General features: G+C 44.4%; 1 protein-coding gene across 3 annotated transcripts; it reads left to right on the top strand.

The window, feature by feature from the left end:
* Window positions 1-692: 692 nt before the first annotated feature.
* elmo3 (engulfment and cell motility 3) lies at window positions 693-21,848 on the top strand. Of its 3 annotated transcripts, none has more exons than XM_063480177.1 (21): window positions 693-947; window positions 5,042-5,153; window positions 7,721-7,761; window positions 7,853-7,925; window positions 9,169-9,219; window positions 9,410-9,579; window positions 9,769-9,868; window positions 9,949-10,100; window positions 10,477-10,555; window positions 11,455-11,505; window positions 11,601-11,723; window positions 12,055-12,177; window positions 12,266-12,370; window positions 12,555-12,663; window positions 12,741-12,877; window positions 17,535-17,698; window positions 18,493-18,605; window positions 18,684-18,788; window positions 19,325-19,404; window positions 19,777-19,857; window positions 19,952-20,164. In XM_063480177.1, exons 2-21 carry the CDS (start codon window positions 5,076-5,078, stop codon window positions 20,162-20,164), a joined length of 2,148 nt encoding a protein of 715 aa, XP_063336247.1. In that variant the 5' UTR covers window positions 693-947; window positions 5,042-5,075. The 3 variants fall into 3 exon arrangements, with proteins under 3 accessions (XP_063336247.1, XP_063336248.1, XP_063336250.1); XM_063480178.1 differs by having other exon boundaries at window positions 5,045-5,153; XM_063480180.1 differs by lacking the exons at window positions 693-947; window positions 5,042-5,153; window positions 7,721-7,761; ... (10 more) ...; window positions 12,555-12,663; window positions 12,741-12,877 and adding an exon at window positions 15,283-15,516 and having other exon boundaries at window positions 19,952-21,848.
* Window positions 21,849-21,865: the final 17 nt, after the last annotated feature.

The following is a 21,865-nucleotide window of genomic DNA, read 5'->3' on the forward strand; positions in this document are numbered from 1 at the left end:
AGTAGAGAAACTGTGAGTCATGGTAGCCATTTGATAAACATTACATCCCATTTTATGAGCTTCCTGTTGGCTCTCACTCCCGGTTATCTTCCTCCTCACATTTCGTGTCAATTTTACTGTCATCTGTCTGTAAACAAAGGCAGAAAATCTGTGGAAAAACTATTTCGCATATAAAGGGAACATGATCAGCAATATCTTGATAGCACTTTAGCAGGACAGGAAGAGGTCTTTCTGCTTCCCTTTTTTCTGACATTAATCCTGATACATACAGAAGTCTTTCTGCTGGACAATGAGGCGACAGCAGGGGGCGGCTGTAACCAGCTGTACGCCACCGGAACTTTGAATTCAATTTTATGTGCTAGTAAAGAAATGTGAAAGAAAATATGATAGAACTCACCATAAGCAGCAACGACACCTCCGGTATGTATGTCGTTTTTGTTTCAAAATAAAAGCACTGTATCGCTCGAAAGAAAAAAAATGTGACGGTCAAAGGTTTCCTGCATGAACAATAAAGTAGCAAAATGTAATATAATATATGGCGTTGGTTATTGTTCCCATTTTAATTTTTCTCTTCCTTATCTCTAGTTTTATTTTCAATTTAAACGTTCAATTAATGTGAAACGCGGGAGGGGTATTATTGTGAAAATCCAAATCGGAAACTGATCTGTTAATCAGGGATGGTTGACTCCAAAAAAACCCAGAAAAAAACGCTCGACCAAGAGACTCCAGCCGACCCGGAACTTTTAGGTCAACTTATCATAGTTAAAACTTTTTGCAGAGACGTTGGTACAGATTTTGTGAGCGGTCGGATGTTTTTATAGGAGAACACACCTCCGCGGACCGACTCGGTTCCTCCTGAAGAGTAAAAAAGGAGCTGCAAATGTTTCTCGGTCCGACTGCGGCGGCTCCTGCAGGATAGTAGCTCTTGACTTGTCTTCTCATACCAGGTAGGAGGCATTCAGGGAAAAAGAAAGCTGTGCTCACATTTCTTTCACGACTATTGTGTTGACTGTTTCCAACACGCTGTGGCTGCGGTCATATCAGATTAGGTGCGCTTTTAACTGAATGGTTTAGTTTTAACTAAAACATTGTTTAGCTGCTAACTTAATGCAGCAACACATGATTTTACTTAACTGACATGTGATATATGTAAAGCACAATTGTCTTATTCTTAATTATTATAAGAAAAACTCAGAATATAAGTGTTTCTGTTTTTTATTTTTATTTTCAAAAGGCAGCTTCCAGTTTTCTCTACTATATAAATCCCCTTTTTCTTGGAAACCTGTAGTATTTGAGATTTACCGAGTGTATGTGCAACTCTGTCAGGTCAGGAATTTCAGGCAGCTCAGCTCTTCCCTCCCTACATACACACTTCCACAGTGGGTAGGGGGGTCTGCCAGTCCACGGGGTCTCAGACACACACACACACACACACACACAGAGGATCTGCAGGCTAACAAAAGCTCTGAGCCTGCTTGTGGTTTTAAGCCTAATGAAGCAAACTGCTCACTGAATATAGACAGTGACAGCTGAATGTGGTGGGACTCTAATCTATCTGACATCATCTCCTTTAAATGTATTTATGTTTTTAATGGTCAGTTCAAACTCCACACAGAGGGAACCCACCTATTTCAGCTGCACAGTGAGCGAGTGCACACAGAGATGTACTCTTTGAGTTCTCGCCTATTGTAGCAGCTATAACTTCCCATATTATAACGACCTGTTTGTTGTTAGATTTCTAACAACTTCCGTTCAGAAAAGCAGAAAATTGTATCTGATTAAACCCAGCAAGGCTGATTTTTCTTCGTCTCCTTCTTCTTTGATTTACACATAAATGGGTTTGAGTAACTGCTGGCCTGTAAAATTAACCATGTCTTGTTTTTGGCTGTCAGATGGAAGCAGCTATTATCCATATGTATTACACTGCTGAGGCTTTGGCTTTTTTGTGTCTTTTAAAGATTGGCTAATCTCTTATTTGACCAGTTGTTCAGGTTATTAAAGGATTTTTGTTAACTGGGATCATTACATTTAGAGTACTAAAGTTAAACCTCAACTTCTCTTCTGTTTTAAGCCAGACAGTGGGTGTGGTTTCAGCTTCCACTTGGTTAATTCTGGGGGGCATCACAAACAGGCACAGACAGGTACAGACTCTGACTGAGGCAAGCACGCACTGGTGGTTAACCTCTGTTGGAGCCTCACATGAAAGCTTCCCTCTTTTCCTGAGTTCAGTAAATGAAGCAGCTTACACAGTTTTGCTGATCAGCAGCTTTTTAACTTTCGATACAAGCAAGTTGGGTTTAGTTAAAAATGCAAAAAACATCTTTGAGGTCTTTTAGTTCATCTTTCCTTGTCTGGGGACGTTAGTTCCCCTAAAGAAATGGTAAATTCTATTAATGAGAGGTTTTAATTTATTCTAATTTGTATTTCTGCCATCGTGTAGTGTTCCTGACCATTAATGCATTAAATGTAAAGCTGTATAAAATCAATTCAGACACTTTAAAAATACTTTGTAGGAAATGCTTAAAGGATTAGCTTAAGTTGATTCTTCTTGGATGATAGGACTGCAGGCTGATCTCCGTCCTGGACAGGCCACGGTGAACGAGTGAGCTCGGAGCTCTAGTCTGCTCAGATTATATCAATATTCAAGCTTATGATCTAGATGAACTGTACTGTGGTATTCTATTCCTGTCGCCAGGCCACATTTGTCTACAACCTCATTTCCTTCTTTCTGATAGATCGTATAGTTTGCTTATAGATGCGACAGCAGTATTGCAAGGCTGTGAGCTCTGAATGCTCTGCTCTACAGATTATTCTTGTACAGTGTCACAGTGTCAGATGATGCTGTAGTAGTACTGGGTTAAAGCGCCTTGTGCCTTCAGAACTGCCTGCAAAGATTCATCAAGGAGCTGGAAACACTCCTGAGGTTTTGGTCCATATTGGCAAAGTTGCTGCAGATCCATGATGTGAGTGTCACCTTCACCACCACATCCCCACGACGCTGGTCTTGGACTGAGATCTGGTGACTGTGAGGGCTCTTTGGGTACCCTGAACTCACTGTCGTGTTCAAGAAAGCAGTTTGCAATGATTTGACACATGACACAATGTCCTGCTGCAAGCAATCATCAGAGGACCTGTACACTGTGGTCATAAATAGATGGACGTGGTCTGCTACAGTACTTGCTGTGGCATTTAGACGATGCTACCGAGAGCCCCAAAGTGTGCTAAGAAAATATCCCCCACATTGAGACTCATCAGACCGTGCAGCATTTTTCCAATCTTCTGTTGTCGGGCTTTGGTGAGCCTGTGTGAGCTGAAGCCTCAGTTTCCTGTTCTTAGCTGACAGGAGCGCCACGTGCTGCGGTCATCTGCTTCAAGGTCCGATGTGTTGTGCGTTCACAAACTCTCTTCTGCTTACCTTGATTGTGACGTGGTTATTTGAGTTACTGTTGCCTTTCTGTCAGCTGGAAGCAGTCTGGCCATGATGACCTCTGGCATCAACGATGCATTTCCTCCCAGAGAACTTCTGCTCTTTGTCTCTTTGTTTATGCCAAGTGGAGACGCTCGAGCAGAAAACGCTCTAAAAACTGGCTGATTTGAGAGGAAGCGACCCAATTATATTTGATGACGTAAATAATGCCAAGCAGGTGGCGCGTTTTCTGTGAGTACCATCCTCTTTGTGTTTATCATCACAACATCTACTAGTTATCCTGCTATTAGTGGTGTCTTATTGTAAATTACGACACTAGTCAGTGTTGACCTGATGATTGTGCTTACTAGGAAAAAGGAAACTTCTTCAGGGGTTGAAAGACTCTTTGTGCCAAGTTTCACTATTACAGCACTTTCTTTGACTGATGTACTTGTCATTTTTATATGGAAATGTTAGATTTTGACACCCAGACCTGAAATTAAGTTTAGTTTCCACTTGCAGGCCGATTAGGAAACTGGTGCAGTCAAAGCTGTACTATATGACGCAATTTATGTGTACTTGTTTGGTTAGTTCTTTGCAGCCAAAGCAGTAACCACAGCAAGTACCCTACATGGGCTCAGTTTCACATTCTTCATTAAGCAGCTTGGACAGCTTAAAAACCACAGGTACTCTCAGTTATTGTTAATAAAAACCGTAGCGTGACAGGTTGGCCTTTGAATTCGATGACTCAGAAGCTGAGTAGACCTCAGTTTCTATAAATCTCTATTAAGATTAATACTTTATTTTCAAAGGGAAGTTGACCTTTGGCACCACACCAGATCCAACATACCCAAACAGGTTTAGCCCTTCAGACTTCTCCTTCCATCTAGTCCATGTAAATTACCCCCAAACAAAGATGGATGTTTGAGAGGTGACATCCAGGTATCCTTTTTTATCAGACAGTGCCTCAGGGAGGTGAGGAGGCCTCGAAAGCATGCGGTTGTTGTGACAGCAGTAGGAATGTTGCTTTGTTAAAAACTTTCTTAAAGAGCTTTCTTTTTGAGGCTGGAAGTGACAGAATGCAAAAACCATCCAAGAGATCGAGCAGAGGCTGGGCTGTTAATCACACCAAGCCAGTGAATGTACAGAAGACTCAACATCAGACTGTATGTGTTGTCCATGTGTCGAGAGACTGAGGAGGAGGACGAGGAAGGGGGAAGGGTTTGAAGCGCAACAACAGCTTCTTCTTTATCCTCTGGGAAAAGTCTATCAGAGCTGAGGAGGAAGTGAGAAGAACGATGGAAGGACTGGAGGTGCCTGTACGGGCAGGAGGTTACCTGTTTCAGCTTTACTCAGCACTCCATAAATAAACAGTGAAAGAGGAACAGCAGCGTTCTGCAGCTTCACGTTGAAAACGGTTGTTGGATCAACACGAGGCAGCCATGAGATTCACAGACCGTCAGCTTTCACTCTGGTTTTCTTATTCCACCTTTCTGTTGTCGAAATGACGGAGACTCGTTTTTTGTGCAAACTCGAGTCCATTTTGGTCACATGGTTTTTAATATGTTCTGAAATGGGACACAATGTATTTTATATAAATCCCACAGGTGCCCAATAACTCTGTTTTCCTATTAGCAGCTGAATAGCCGTGTAACCAAGAGGTGCCATCATGCCGCAGCAGAAGGACATAGTGAAGATAGCCATCCAGATGCCCGGGGCCTACCCCCAGCTCATACAACTGGACCAGGTAATGCCCGCATTTATACAATGTGCACACTTTTAACTGATAACGTCCGTCGCACTCTGGTTGGTTAAAATAACGCAGTCTGTCACACTGAGTGTCTGAGGTGCTTCTTCTCTGATGTCCCCGTTTGATCTAACTCTAAACCACAAGGGAAATTTGTTTCCCTCCGCGGAGCATCTTACCTAATTTACTTGTCATGGTAGAGTTGAAAGGCGTTTTCACACGTGCACCGCAGCCGTGAACAATGCCCTACGATCGTGCAAACGTCTGATGCAGCAGGACTGAACATTAAACTTTCTTTAATGCGTGTGATCTGACTGTTTCTGTGTGAGAAAGGTGCTCGGTTCAACGAGCTCGTCACTTTAACCAGTCGGCTCGTAGTGAAGTTGTCGCTCTCTCGATGCTACGTGTGAAAAGGGACAACTTAGAAGAGTATCCTGATCCTATATTTCTGGCATTTTGGGAGTTTTTGGATAAGAAAAGATGAGATTGTGCAGTAATTGCATCATTCTGCACCAGTGCAGGAATGATGGTGCATGAGGACCTGGCAGAGCTGTGACCCTCAGCTCACATTTTACACCTCTGAGTTTGTTACACCGTCAGCATCTTGGTGAATATAAACCTGCTCGGTGGAATCAAACAGGGAACCTTAACCACTTTGTTCTGCAGCCATTATGAACACATTTCATCAGAGAGTTGGTCAAAATGCAAAGGCTCTGATTGAACTCCAGATTGTGACATATTTCAGTCAGGCTGCATCAGGTAATTTGGTCGATTAATTCTGCACAGGTTGGTTTTAGTCTAGTTGTGCTGAGACTTTCTGGCACATTCATAGCAGCGCTCACGCTAATGAGTCAAAGGCTGCAGTCAGTGCCAGACCACAGAGGCGTGCATTCATCTGAACAATGTTGGGCATTTTCTTGCTGGGGAATAAAAAGGTGTCACCATATTGGGTGAATCGACTCTGCATCAGCCCGTGTGTCTGTGAAGGCTCCGCCCACTCCTGCTTGTGTCAGTTCAACAAAAGAGAGAGAGAGAGAGAGAGAGAGTGCGCTTTGGCAAAAGGTTTTAAAAGGTGAGTTAATTATGACTCTAGAAACTGAAAGACACCCTTTTAGGTGTGTGTGTGTGTGTGTGTGTGTATACCAATGGTGATGATCCCCCACTTCCTTACCGCAGTGGTTTGAAACAGCTGCTATAACATGAAATGTTTAAATTAGCTGTCAGAATAACACTTTAGCTCCCGACTGTAAACGTGATGTAAGCTTTGATTAGAAGACAAACAGTTAAACTCAAATGTTCTCACTTCCCGCTGCATCCTGCATGAACTTCATATTAGAGTTTTTATTTAAAAGCACATATTGACCCGTGCGTTTCTTCTTCCATAATATCACAGAAGCCACACCCCTTTCATGCTTTGCTCAGTGATGCTGTGGAAAGAGATGCAACAGGAGCTGCAGCACACTTTCTCCCTGCATTTGTGAAAAAAATGCACTCTGCCTTCACTTCAAATTTCCACAGTGAACATGCACTGATGTGAGTTTTCAGCTTCCTTTCAGTCGCTCTTGTTGGCGACTCACATGACCGGACTCTGCGGTCTGTTTCTTGCTAAGACGTGCCTTGGGAGTGACTCTTTCACGTGAACATGTTATTATTAATACAGTTATTACTCGTTCAGGGGTTTTGTGTTGATATGAGCCATAAAAGTGTGAAAGCTTTGTTACTGAAGTTAATGGATCTAAGAGTAAAAAGTGTTTCATAGCAGTGATGGATTTCTGTGCACACGGTCTTTTTCCCTCCAGCTTGCACTACATGTGATTGTGGGGAAGTTTTCCATGTGTTTCCCAGACTTGGGGGAAGTTGTGCTTCCTTGCGCAAGACAGTTAAGTCTAAAGTGTGCAGCAGGGCTGGCTGTGAAGTCTCCGAGTTGCATACTAGTGTCGGCTTAAACAGGTTCCCAGCCAGCGCCTTTCATCCACTGTTTGAACAGCTGATAATCTCATCGGGATTATTCTTAGAGGAACCGTCACAATAACTTATTCAGGAGTGTTACTTTGGGCCTTTCTTGACACAAAATAGTTTCGTTTTAAATCACGACCAATTCTACCTCGCCAGGAAAACTTCCCATTGGCTCGAACGTTTCCAACAGACGCATCTGATTCGTTGACCCTCTTTGCTGCCACTAATGACAGACCGTCCACTGGGTCAACCACAGAACCTGAAGACATTTTGACTGGGTAACCACAGGGCTGACCACTAATAGCAGGATAGCTGAGAGGCAGACATGGAAGTAGTCTGGCTTTTATTTCCGTACAAAGAGGACTCTGGGCACCGAGGGCAACATTGTTCACAAAGTGTCGGGGAGCTTTAGGATTTCCTCTGCCCAGCAAACAAGATTTCCAGCCAGCGGGAATAGTTGTGGAACCACGATCCCATAACAGCATGTCATTACTGAAGCATGAATTCGGCTCCCTGACAGAGAAACATAGTAGTTGTGCAGCAGGTGTGTGCCTTTTATGCTGCGTCTGCATGCATGTGTGACTAAGTGCTGTTTTGTTGTGTCTCTGCAGAAAAAACCTCTGTCTGCTGTGATAAAGGAGGTGTGCGACGGGTAAGTCTGCGATGGAGGTTGGAGGTTGTTTTGCTTGACATCATCGTGCTTCATTGGTCACACTGAGGTGTGTGTGTGTGTGTGTGTGTAGATGGAATCTCCCCGGGTCCGAGAACTACGCCCTGCAGTATGCTGACGGAGTGCAGATGTACATCACCGAATCGGTCAGTCGGCAACAGTCAACATAAATGCGTCTGTCGTTGGCTCAGGTTTCTGCAAAAACGTCAAGTACCAGACCCGAGTCAGCCTTACAGATGTTTCCATGGTTACGAGATAAGCATCTATCTCTGCCACTAGATCAGCAAATCACTACTTTGTCAGCACTTTGCCTGCGTTTACGAGCGTCTCCCTGGAGCTCAGTCATCAAAGACGAGCGTGAAACGGGAAAAACAGAAGCTAAAGAGAGAAGCAGCTGCAGCTTCACTCAGATTCCTCTTAAAAGGTTGCTGCTGAAGCTTTCCTGCTCTCTGAGATAAGATTATCGTCCCAGCAGGAAAAATGCAGAGGAGGCTTCTGCAGGAGAGAGCTCCTTTACAGTTAGCGCAGGGATGGTAAGCTTCAGTTTTTTGCAGTGATCACGTAGTTAAACACAGATGTTTCAGTTTAAGGTTGGCCTCTTGATGAGTCTGTGGAACACTTATTTGAGGCAGTCTAATAATGGTGCTGATTATTTCCTGCTTTTAGTGGCAGTCTGACTTCAGAAATGTGCATGTTAATATTATCAGCAGTAAGGTGGTCGGTGGGTTTGAGGCCAGGCAGGGCCCTTTGGTTTTCTCTGAGCTCTGTTTCTCCGACCACCAAAAACTCCTAATGTGCTGGGTTCATCCTGTCTGCACAGGCCAGGGGCAGTCTCACAAAACAGACTTGATTGCAAAGATTTTACTTTGTGGTTAATAAATGTTAAGAAGAAGAACAGCAGAAGCTCTTGGTTGCGACATTTATGCAAAGCTGCACGGCTCATTTGTAACTGGCATGAAGAACAGGGACTGAGATGCTTTATTGGAGATGAGGTGTAAATTTGGGCTGAAATACTTTGTCACATCTGTGTGCACGTGCACGTGCATTCAGTCTTATATATTAGTTTGAACCTTTTTGTCTTTTGCTCTAGATTTAAAAGCCAAACAGGGTCATGGTGCAAACAGCAGCCCGAGCCTCAGACGGTCTGCTAACCCCGTTTTAACGTTGATCTGTTTTGCCTTTGGTAAATAAACAGTACATATGCAGGATGAGTCATTCTTTGATAATGTGAGGAATGAACTTCTTGCTGTCTTCTTGAGCTTCTGTGCCTGGATGTGCAGTCCTCTGATATACAAAGAAACTGCAACAAAATGTGCACGTGGATTATTTTTGGTGTTCTTCTTAAACCTTTTCTCCGTGTCTGCATGTCTGCTTGTTTGTGTGTCGTAGAATCGTCTGGACATTAAGAACGGCTGCATTCTGCGTCTGACCAAGGCACCGGTGAGTCTGCAGCCTGTTTCACATTCTTCTCCCTCTGAGTAACACAGCGAGAGGCTACATTCTGCTACGTGCTGACAAACTAGAACTCCAGAAGTCTAAACTGTCGCGTCAGAGCTCGATTGATGATTTTTCACCCTTTCTGAGCCGGTGCGTTTCTTTGTGTGTGTTTCGTTGGCGTGGATGAACTCAGGGCCGCTGCGCGGAGGATTTGTTCAAGGGTATCCAGAGCTCAGATGCAGGCGTGCGCTGCGATTCGCTGAAGGAACTAGCGAGCGTTTCAACAGACGTGACCTTTGCTCAGGAGTTCATCAGCCGAGACGGACACCTCTTATTGGTCAAGATTGTAGAAGACTCTAATGAGTTAGTATCCTCGTCAGATATCACTGACTGATTCATTGAAGCTCTTTTCTGTGATGGTAGCAGCAACACGATTGGCTGAGTTCTCAGCGATGCAACACTTTACTGTTACTGTCTTTAAAGCACCGACGGCATCACTGATTGTATCCGTGTGAATGTCTGATGCTTGCCTCTTTTTACTGTGTCATTCAGGAGTAATGTGATTATGACACACACGCTGACGGGGTTCATGGAGCTGATGGATCATGGGATCGTTTCATGGGAGAACCTCTCTTCTGTCTTCATCAAAAAGGTCTCCGTCTCCGCTGCTCTCTGCACGCCTCTCGCATGTTTTCCGAGTTTGATTTTCTGAAGCTCACGTCTCTCCCTCAGATTGCCGGCTTTGTGAACGCCAAGTCGACCGACGCCTCGATACAGCAGGTGTGCTTGGACATCCTGGAGAGCATGGTGCTCAGCAGCCACAGCCTTTTCCTGCAGGTCAAACAGGAAATCACCATGGAGAGGCTCATTGCTCACCTTCAGGTGTAAGTAGTTTATCACTCAACAATTCAATGAACGTTTAAAATGTGACAGTCACACTCGCTTGGTGTCTGTTGCATCTTAAAGTTCAAAATCATTAATCAGCATCATTTGCTTTCACTTAATCTGGCACAAAAATATAGTGTCATGTGAAACGCATTGGAGTAACACCACTGTAATGCAACGAGGTGACGGGGCAGTAAGTCACAGCATTGTTTCTGTAACAGGAAGTTTTAAATATGTCAACTGTCCAGTTTTTACTGCACGAGTGCAGTGTAGTGATATGAGAACTGAAATCTGTTAAAGGAGCATGCACGCATTTCCATGTGGCTGCAAAGCTGTAAAAATAATGTTTTTGTGTGTGTCTCTAACCTTTTTCAGGACAAACCAGCAGATACAAACCAAAGCCATGGCCTTACTCATGGCCCTGCTGCAAACAGCCGGAGACTCGGACCGAAAGGTGCCTCTGCCACTTTTCAAACCTTTCATGCGCTTCCTCTTTTCCACACTAGTAAAACTTCAAAGCGTGCAGATGATCAGGTATTTTAGTTTGGCTCGCAGTTCTTCCTCGAGGCAGACACCGTGCATACTGTTCATCATCAGTAACCTTAAAGTTTGACTTTTCTATCGCAGGAGAAAAACATTGTTTGATGTCAGATTCAGGTGCTTCTTCATTGATACTCATAAATGTGTCGTAGTGACAGCTTTTAAGGATCAAAAACATTTAAACTTGATGCTTTGTGTGAATATATTACCTTATGAATGTGTGGGCTGAAAGTATGTGTTAGTGTAGCTGATGTAGGCGTCCCTCAGGTAAAAGGTGGCTGTAGTTCTGGGGCACAGCAGAATGGACACGGAGCCTGCACTTGTTCCTGGAATCATTTCATTCTCTTTCCTGTGTTTTTATCTCATAATCTGAGAAGACTGTAGTTGCACATGTGCCTCAGGGTGAAGGACAGTTGTTGTTCATGCGTGTCAGAATCCCACAGGCACCGCTTCTTCCAGACAGCTGAAAACGACCCGTCTGCAGACAGTCGAGTCTTTCTGCCCCTCTGCTCCTCTCTCGTTGTGCACAAACAGTTCCTTCATTCGGCTCTTTTCTCTCAGGCTCTCTTTGTTACTTCCTCACTTTTACATCAGGTCAACAAACCCACCCTTCTTATCAGCAAAATAGTTGCGAACAAAAACGCGGTTGAGTCAGAGATGCACGTACCAGCAAGCAGTGATTTCGTCACAGAGGTCAAAGTCCCTCAGGCTGATCCTCCTGCCTTACACTGCCTTACCGACACTATATCGCCACCGGGTGGTAGAAGCAGGTCTCTGCAGTCCAGTGACACATGCGCTCTTCTTGTTTCACAGGATATGTTTGATTTCCTGACTAAGAAGAATGTCCGTCAGTACATATATAAGGTAAATTATTTTCACGTGTACGATCACGTTTCACAAATTCTTTTAATAATGATAAAATATAAAATGTATTCATGTCAAATGTGTGTCTCTGGCAGAATATAATCCACAGTTCTGGTTCAGTCCAAGACGAGATGGCCCACTACCTCTATGTCCTACAGTCAGTTACCTTGAATCTCCAGGAGCCCCGCATGAGGACACCTCTGGACTGTTGCAGCCAGGTGAGCCGCAACACAGCGGGTCAGGTTTCAGGGAGCTCGGAAAGAAAAGCGTCTGGACTTTAAGTTTCCTTGAAGACGTTTCATCCGAGAAGCTTCTCCAGGTCTAAGAGTAAGGCCCAAGTCCAGACGCTTTTCTTTCCGAGCTCCTTAGACTACGATGACCTTCACAGACGTGTTAAAGCCACGCTCGGTCGGCTGCACATTTATTTATGTTTTTACATTTATAATCCTGAAATCTTATAAATAAAATACCCTTGCTAATGTTCTGTCACGCTCAGAAACACATAAAGATTCTAACAGTCCACTGTGCGTCCACCTGTTTTCACCTCAGGAACAAAGAGACATCCTTCACGGTCTGAGGCAGGCAGCGTTCGAGACAGAAAGCGAGAACAGCCTGAGTCACGAACGACGGCGTTCACTCTGTGCTAAAGAGTTCAGGAAACTGGGCTTTTCTGTAAGCGTGAGATCATAAACAGTCACTGTTTGTCTGCCAGCTTTTCTGTCGTTTATATGTGAAACATTGTGGTCTTCCTTCCTTTCAGAATAATAGTAACCCCGGTCAGGACTTGTCACGAACGCCTCCTGGTCTCTTAGCTTTGGACACCATGTATTACTTTGCCTCGCGTTATCCCGATGCCTACAGCAGGGTGAGCATGACTTATCTGCAGTTTAGTTAGATATATAAAACCTCTTCTGTCTGAATTTAAGATGATATGGTGCATGTTAAATGAAAAACTGATCGAGTACAAGCGGCTGCGTTTGTTACATGAGCTCAAAAATCAGGTGAATGCATAATAAACGTTCAGCTTAGTTTCCGTTCTCTGTCTTCAGTTTGTCTTGGAGAACAGCAGTCGAGAGGACAAACACGAGTGTCCCTTTGCCAGGAGCAGCATCCAGCTCACGCTCATCCTGTGTGAAATCCTTCGGATCGGAGAGCCACGTCAGTCTGATCTCTTACGCGCTGCGATCTCTGCTTCTTCTTGTTTGAGCTCTAATTTATTTTGTGTCTGTTCACAGCCTCGGAGACGGGATCCGACTACCACCCCATCTTCTTCAGTCAGGACCGGCTGATGGAGGAGCTTTTCTGTGTCTGCATTCAGCTGCTCAATAAGACCTGGAAAGAGATGAGAGCCACACAGGAAGACTTTGACAAGGTACAGCAGCAGAGGCGCTCGCTTTGCTAGAAGGAACTCAGTCCTTATACACCACGCAAGTTCTCACATAGATGGGAGAGTTTGCTCTCTTCATCTGGAATGGCCTAACTGGTCGTTGGCTGTGGCAGTGTGTGAAACGGTGACGTGGGGTAAGTCAGATCCAAACCGTCCATGGCCACATGTGGGATGTTTGCTAAATGCAGTGACAGTCAGTCTCACTTTCCCACGGAGTACTTGGAGTCATTTGCGGTACACCCAACCACAAAAACGCTTCCATAAATCAGAAAACAATGAGTGGAATCGAGCCAGTGACCAAACTGAAGTGAACGGTGCCTTTTTGTAAATTCTTCTATGTGACAGTCGTCGTTTCACACAATAGCACCATGAGTTGGAAGGAAAACGCAGCTCTTCATGTTATATATGTTAGATGCATGTGTGTGGTCGGGAACAAAACACTTTATTATATTCATAGTACACAGTCATACATGCATATGAGTGATGTGTTTAGCAATCGTGCACTCGTGGATGCATCGGCGGAAACTTTGGTTCAGTGTCCTACCCAAGGATGCTTCATCGTGCAGACCGGAGGAGTCAGAGAGGGAACCGCTGGCCTCAGGCTCAGGAAGTTCAAGGGTAGTTCAAGGTGCCATCAAAAAGTTCAAAAATCAAAAAACTTTATTTAAATATAGCCAGGCAGACAGAGGTCAGTAGTCCCAAAGTAGTCCCTTTTTCAGCTCCCCCCCCTCCCCGGATATTTGTGCAAGCTATGCTGGATCTCTTCTGGTGAGCTTTTCAATCTCCAGAGGCAAATCTGGTCAATAGACTGCTCCACAGTTAGTCCCATTTCTGCTGAACAATACAAATCAGTTGCACTCTGATTTGAACTCCCGTTTATTGTCTCATATTCAGAGTTCAAAAATTCAATTCAATTTTAATTATACAGCGCCAAATCACAGCAACACTCGCCTCATGGCGCTTTGTATCATAGACCAGCAGTCCCCAACCTTTTTTGCGCCACGGACGGTTTAATGTCAGACAATATTTTCACGGACCGACAAACCCAACAATCATACGACCCCCTATGAGCAAGCACTTTGGCGACAGTGGGAAGGAAAAACTCCCTTTTAACAGGAAGAAACCTCCGACAGAACCAGGCTCAGGGAGGGGCGGGGCCATCTGCTGTGACCGGTTGGGGTGAGAGAAGGAAGACAGGATAAAGACATGCTGTGGAAAAATGCTAATTCAGAGGGCGGGGAAGCCAACACTTCTTCATCTTGCCCCTCAGTTGATGTTTCTTACTCGAACCGCTGCAGAAAATTGTGGTCATAGCTAGAGATGATCCTCCAAATGAAAATTGAGGCCAGTGTGCAGTAGAATGTAATTTAAGGTCCGTGGAGAAGCTGCAGAGTGCAGGTGGTCAGAACTGGACTTCTGGGGAATGATCTGAGAATAGCTGCACTTTAATCGCTGTGGTCATGTGGGTCACCTTGCATGGGTTGAATGGGAGACCTTGAATCCGGTGAGGCCCATTGGTGGACTGTTTTGATCACACCTCACAGGGTATTTCCACTCAGTTATCTTAATGAACTGCGACACAAGTAAATAAAAATGTTGATATAGTAAAAATGAAGCACAGAGAGACTGAAATTTAAATCAGAATGCTTTAAATTAAATTTTAATTGTACATTTGTCTAAGTTTGTATTTTGGTGGGTTGGATTCGTTCTCCTTCCCCGACCTGCCCCCACACGCACAGTTAGCTTTGTGGTTTAAGCCGAGCTGTCAGCAGAGCGCTCTCATCTGGGAGAAATATTGAGAACTCATGCAACCCAAATGTTGACTTTTGTCCATGCCTCAACATTACACTCAACAATCCATCATCCACACAGTGCTCATAAAACTCTGTGACCTTTTGACCTCTCCAGTGCACGCCAGTGTCCTGTGTGCCAGACCAGCAGACTGGCCTTTTGTTTCTGCTCATGTCCAACCTCCCAGGGTGCTTTGAGGCAAGGACAAAGCAGCATTAGGTGGACAAAGAGAACCGCGGGGAACGGCAGAAACGGAGGGAGAAGGAAACAAGGAAAACAAAGCGCCCAGGGCATCGGCAGTAATGACACGACAACAGAGGGGAACGTAAAACCTCTGGAAACGATGTGAGAGGGAGAGAAGGAAAGGACAGAAAGAAGCAAAGAAGAAGAAAAGCTGAGGCTGTGACGGCGCATGCGATATTGCTTATTTAGGTTTTAGTTGCATGTGCGCCTCCAACATTAAGAAATCTCCTCAGTCCACTTACATAAACACATTTGTGTAGCTATGTTATGATCTGAACAGCCGTCCTCCGCTAACACGCATACGCACACTTAGCGTCCGTGAACACGCTGCCAAACAGAGAGACAGCTGCCGTCGCTGCTATTGGCCCGCTGAGCTAAACGACAGAGGGGCCGGACCCGGCTGGGAGTGTGCATGTGAGCATCAGGGTGGGTGTCTGTTTACCAAACACTCAAAGGCCTCTGCTGTCGTAGGTGATCTCTCCATCTCACTTTGACTCCGCGTCATCCCTGTCACGTTTCTGCGACTGACCGAGGGTGAAAATTGAAGCCAGGGTTTTAAAATAATCGTCTGTTGAGGAGAAAGAATGGAGGTAAGATTAGTTTTTAACTAATTGGTACACACAGAGGCCAATATTAAGTATTCTAGTACAAAAGTGATTCATACATCAAAGGCTAAAAGGTTTTTTGTTTGTTTTTAATGTGTGACAATAGAAGCTGTTAATAAATCGTTACAATGTGTCGATTAGATTCAACTTTATTGTCATTACACATGTATAAATACATGGCAATGAAATGCAGTTTGCATCTAATCAGAAGTGCAATAGGAGCAGATTACATACAGATAAGGGCAGAATAGAAGGTGGGAACAGTTGTGTACAAATAAGTCTACAGATGTGTCGATGAGTGGTAAACAGATCTACAGTAGTGGGAGTGCAGACCGTGTCATGTGATTGCTGCTGGCTCTGAGGACGTGAGCAGGGAGCCGCGGTGTGAAACTGCAGACGCTTGTTTCGTGTTCTGTACGACAGTCTGGATTTCACAGATTGCGTTTCCACTGCTGCAGGACAAAAACGGCTTCGCTGTTGTCTGCAGTCATAAACAGTTTGGTCACGCTTCACATTCTTCGAGGACATTTCTGAGACCGAGTGATTACTCTGAGCTTTGGATAAAAATTGCACAGAGAGAATGAGTCGAGGCTTATCGACGTGTCGCGCTACACTTTAGACGCTGATTGTTTGCAGTCAGTCAAATTGGGCGTGAACAGGAATGATCTAGGTCAGCTGTGTATATGTGTGGGTGAGGGGGTGTGACCGCAGCAGCGCAGAGTTGGCTCGGTCTTTTATCGATTTTTATATAGATTTTCCACTTTTTACAACTGAGGGAACCATAGATTTAACACGTATGTCACTGCCCTGAGCGCTTGTTTCAGGACTGCCGGGGTCACCTCCCGTCTCTGTGTGAGCTTCACTTTAACGAGTAGAAACACGGACTGAAGCACGGAGCTTCAGAAAACGCTGGGCAATTCAGTTTGACCACCATCTCAATAAAAACAAAAAATAAAGTAAAAATTGAACTAAAGAAACACTTTCCACAGTCAGTTTGTCATCGAGCAGCTCAGCACGAACTGTTTCCCGCACAAAGACGACGACCTTACGAGTGTTGACACCTCCAGTATGTATCAATACAGACCATTAAAGTAGCTGCTGGGTTTTTCCAAGGGTGGCTGCATAGGTGGAGACCACCCTCACTAACTCCTGATGCACGCCAAACATTTTATTCTGTAAGCAGAGAGCTTGAGGGGGTTTGCTCCTAACCTCAACCCCCTGAACCCCACACACAGACCGACAGGTGAGCTGTGGAAAATAAGAGACGGGACAAGAACAAACTATTATTCTTTACGCTTAACATTCAGCAGCTTAATAGAAGAACGTGTGAAAGAATTTGAGGAGCAGTTTTTGTCTCGAGGGTGCGTGAGACTCGGGCTCGGGTATGCTGCTAACACTGTCCCTGTTACGCACATCCTGCTCATTAAAGCAGCACATAAAGAACGTGTTGCAATAACAGAATGATAGAAAATTCTATTAAATATTTTTAGAAACACTGAAAACATTCAGCTTGTGCAAAAATTAATTCTTTGTTGTCCTCGTTTAACCGCAGATTCTCGTGTTTATATCAGATTTAAGCTGCGAGTCGAGCGTTCCCAAATATTTACAAGTATCCACAATTTGGAGTCTCACTGTGTATGATTCTGGCCTTCGGTTTACCACCATCTTTCCTGTAACCAGTGATTAACTCCTTAGTCTTAGTCACATTAAGGTCAAGGAAGTTATGATCGCACTGTTTGACAAATGCAAGCAAGGCCATCATGTGAGCGAGTGCGTGGAGAGGATATCGCACTGATCACTGAGCAGCTCCTGGAGTGAGTCTGTTTTTCTTTTGCCCACATGAAGGAATAACGTTCAACCATTGTGCACAAACGTGTTAAATAGGCAGGTTGACATGCCCTGGTTATGTCAAAGCCAAGGTGTGAAACACCAATCCCTGCTTCCATGCGTCTCCCAGTGCGTAACAGCATGTAACCCGTCTGTGCTCCCATATCTGTCCTCAGGTGATGCAGGTGGTGAGGGAGCAGATCACCAGGACTCTGTCGAGTAAGCCGACCTCCTTGGAGCTCTTCAAGAACAAAGTTAACGCTCTCAACTACAGCGAGATCCTCAAACTGCGGCAGACGGAACGACTGCACCAGGAAGAGACTCTGGCTCCACCTGTGCTGTGAGCATCAGCAGGTTTAGGTGCCGCGTACCGGTCTGTGTTAAAGGAGTTGCCATGTGCACCAATTGTCTTATAGTCTGTATAAACAGATGTTTGTCTATCTTTAGGCAGGAGCCAGGTCTACTGGTTATAGATGAGTGGTGTTGTACAGTCATGTTCGAGTGGGCACAGATGGTAAATCCATCTGTGCATTTTCTTCTCCTACTCTGGACTGCAGGCGACCCGAGGCCCGCCGCGGTGTGATAAATGGATAGGTTGTTTAAAAGCTACCAGCATCCATCGGATCAGATGATCGCCCACTGCTTGACTTGTTGCCTTTTACAGTTTAAGTCATTTACTTTCTGCACGTCAGAGAAATGTCGAGGTTCAGGCCGTCCGTACTGATTCAGTCATGCAAAGATTTGTAACAGAATAGAAGCTTGTTTTGAAATAAACTAGCTCAGGTTCAGTGTGTTTGAGATCCACACACAGTTTGGCTGAGCGTCCTGACCCCACATTCTGGAAACGAGTCAATAAAAAGTTTGCGGTTTGTTAAACTGTCCGATCAGCTGTTCTGCTGACGACTCCAAATAGTTTCCACCCGTATGGAACAACCAGCAGGTCGTACTGGTGTTTGTTATGTAGCTGTTTGTCACTAAACACTCAGTGTAACAGAGTTCTGCTGCTTGATTTTTGATTGGATTTGAATAAATGTCATCTGGGCAATAGTGACGATTTATGTCTTAGAACAACGAGAAAACTGCTTGTGACGTTTTCAAAAAAATTTTATAGCTCTTTGCTGCTTTTCTTTCCAGTGAACTCAAAGAGCGGCTGAAGCCGGAGCTGCTCGAGTTGATCCGGCAGCAGAGACTCAACAGGCTGTGTCAGGGCACGATGTTCAGGAAGATCAGCAGCCGACGCAGACAGGGTGAGAGCGCGCGCAGGCTCACGTGCAGCAAACGGCAGACTGAGCGTGTCAGGCTAACCCGCGTCTTTGTCTCTTCAGATAAACTGTGGTACTGTCGCTTGTCGCCCAATCACAAAATGCTTCACTACGGCGATGTGGAGGAAGACACGGAAAATCCACCAATAGAAACACTGCAGGAGAAGAGTGAGTTCAGTTTTTCTACACCAAATGGCTCGAGCCATATTCATGCTCAGGTTTATCCATTAAAATTAAATTGTGAGAAATTGTCATGTCTGGAATTCCAGTTTATTATGCTCATTGATTAATCTTAATAATCATCAAGCATGCGTGCCCAACAAACCCTGATACAAAGTGCAGAACGGTGCAGGTGTGTTGAGCCGCTCCTCAGGCTGATCAGTTTTATTTACACAGCGCCAAATCACAGCAACAGTCGCCTCAAGGTGCTTTATATTGTAAGGTAGACCCTACAATAATACATACAGAGGAAAACCCAACAATCGTTTTTTTGGTGACAGTGGGAAGGAAAAACTTCCTTTTAACAGGAAGAAACCTCAGGGAGGGGCGGGGCCACCTGCAGCAACCGGTTGGCACTGACAACCCTTTGTTATTCAAAACAGGAGAAGGAACTAATATGGCTCCTACAGATAGTTTTTATTGACATTATTTGTAATTGTCTGAAGTATATTAACCATATGTGTGTTTTGATGCTTCCTCTTCAGTTCCAGTCGCAGATATCAAAGGCTTGCTGACGGGTAAAGACTGTCCTCACATGAAGGAGAACAAAGGCAAACAGAATAAGGTCAGCTGTTTCACCTTCTTGTTAGTACCATGGTGATCACCTCCCGCCGTAGGTGGTGTGGACAGTCAAGGGAGAAATATGGAGACAAACTAAACATGACTTAAGTATAGAAAGGAAATAAGATGCAGGTCCATCGATGGGCACAGAAGCCCGGACCTCCCTTCTTCTAGGGTACCTGGGGTCACGCTGAGGCGTTCCCAGGCCAGGTGAGAGATGTGGTCTCTCCAGCGTGAAGTCCTCACCCAAGCACACTGGGATGTCTCTGATGCTCTCGAGCTTCTATTTAACAATAATTCTTGTTACTGGTAATGATTGATAATAAGTGTGCGGCAGAGTGGACGGGGAGAATGTCTCACTGAGCTTTCTCTGTAGGAGGTCCTCGATCTGGCATTCAGCATCACGTACGACGTAGAGGAGTACAGCCTGAACTTCATCGCCCCGTCCAGAACCGACGTGAGTCTAAACGCTGCTCTACGTTACCTCCTTCAGTTTCTTTGTGATATACAGTGAAGAAACAAAATCTAACCAGCTTCCACTACGTCTTCAGTTCTGCCTGTGGACGGACGGACTGAGCGTGCTCCTCGGCCGGGAGATGAGCAGCGAATCGATGCGGAGTGAGCTGGAGATCCTCCTGTCTATGGAGATTAAGCTCCGCCTCCTAGATCTGGAGAACGTTCCCATACCCGACAACGCTCCGGTCGTTCCCAAACCTCCGAGCAACTTCAACTTCTGCTACGACTTCAGCCAGACGGAACAATGAGCGCGCACGTGTGAATGTGTAAATATGTGTGTGTGAAACGAGACGTTTGTGTGGGCTGAGCTGTGCGTGCACGCGCTTATCATCTTAATCACTGATTTATAACTTTGACGCTTGAGTTTTCTTATGGATATTTTAAACATCCAAGTGAAACGAGGAACAGAAGCAGGAAAAAGGTTGAGACTCCGTCAGTGTTTGTGTGAATCGCAGTGTGATGCACGTCTGTTCCTCCCTGCACTGAAACCTTCACACAGGTACTGAGGAAAATGTAATTCAATACTTTTTAATATAACCACTCAAGTAATGGTACTTTACACTTGTTTTACAATCATTTTATATTTTTGAATTATCTAAATGTGTGTGAGGAATACTCGCGTGGAAAGGCTGTGTTTTTTTTTTTTTTTTTTTTAAAGAGGGCATTAACTACAACATCGTGCTTTCTCACAACACGGTACGTCATTTATTCTCCAGCACATCAAAGACATACAGCAGGTGTTCGTAGCTTCATGCACCTGCAGGCACTCGTCTTCATATGGATTTCAGCAGAGATGCATTAAATGATTTTTAATCTTTGTTGCAAACAGGCACATGTCCCTCTGTCACAATCACACGGTACCACATGCATTGGATGACTTTTGGCTTTTTGGATCAAATTTCATTGTAACTTTAAAACTGATGCTTTTTGTCCGTTTTATAATGTGAGCACTCAGTGGCGCCACCTGGAGGAGCTACTGGGGAACTGACAGCTTTCATTTTCAGTCTTTTCTGTAAGGGGATTGATTTCATTTCAGCACAGCTGTCCTCCACACTGACACACTGACCTCTGGGATAATGTCCACGTTGAATCATGTGCTTTGATTTAATTCACATGAATAAAAAAATTTGATTTATACAGCAAAAAAAACAAACTTTGGTTTATTTATAAAAGACACCTTTGCACACTTTGGTCTATGATGAGTACTCCCTCTGTCTCAGTGCTACAACAGCGCACACAGTGGGCTGGAGTGGAAATGAAACTTGCTAGTTTTGGCATGATGCTCCCTTTCCAAGAACATCTGACACTGTATCATATTTAAAATCAACTCTGGCAGTTTTTTGAAAAGCAATTAGTGATTAAAACCCTGATTTGCTTTGTTTTAATTTAAAAGATGAAGTTGGGGAAATGTTTTCACTCCACAGCTCTTTCCTGCTTTAGCAGCATCAAAGTGTCCCATCCTACATCCTGCTTTTAACAACATCACTGAGCAAACAAGCAAAGACTGCCAGCATTAGAAACAATAAAGGAAATGGAGTGTCGCTGGCATCAGTAGTCTACAACAATCTCTATAATCAACAACTCATGTTCTACGTCTGTGACAGCAATATTTCATTTAAAAGCACCTCAAAGAATTTAAATATAAAGATCTCGTTCTTCAAACAGTAAATACATATGAAATACTGACTACTTTCTTCCTCCTGTGGTGCTCGTGTGTTGCCGTCTTCTCCTTCCTTTGATGAAATCTTTAAAAATAACATTTGGTCCAAACTGGTGATTCCTACTCCACACAAAGGAGCAGATATTTACTCAAGAGATGACATAATTAGGTCCTGCTGTAAACTTTAAAGTATTTTTTCCTCTCTTGTACAAAATATTGACATGTGCAAAAAGCTCAGCTGAGAGCAGACTATGGTCAAAGTCCCAGCAGCCTCTCAGGATGTTCACTC

Source organism: Pelmatolapia mariae, linkage group LG7 (genome assembly GCF_036321145.2).
Source record: "Pelmatolapia mariae isolate MD_Pm_ZW linkage group LG7, Pm_UMD_F_2, whole genome shotgun sequence".
NCBI classification, from domain to species: Eukaryota; Metazoa; Chordata; class Actinopteri; order Cichliformes; family Cichlidae; genus Pelmatolapia; species Pelmatolapia mariae.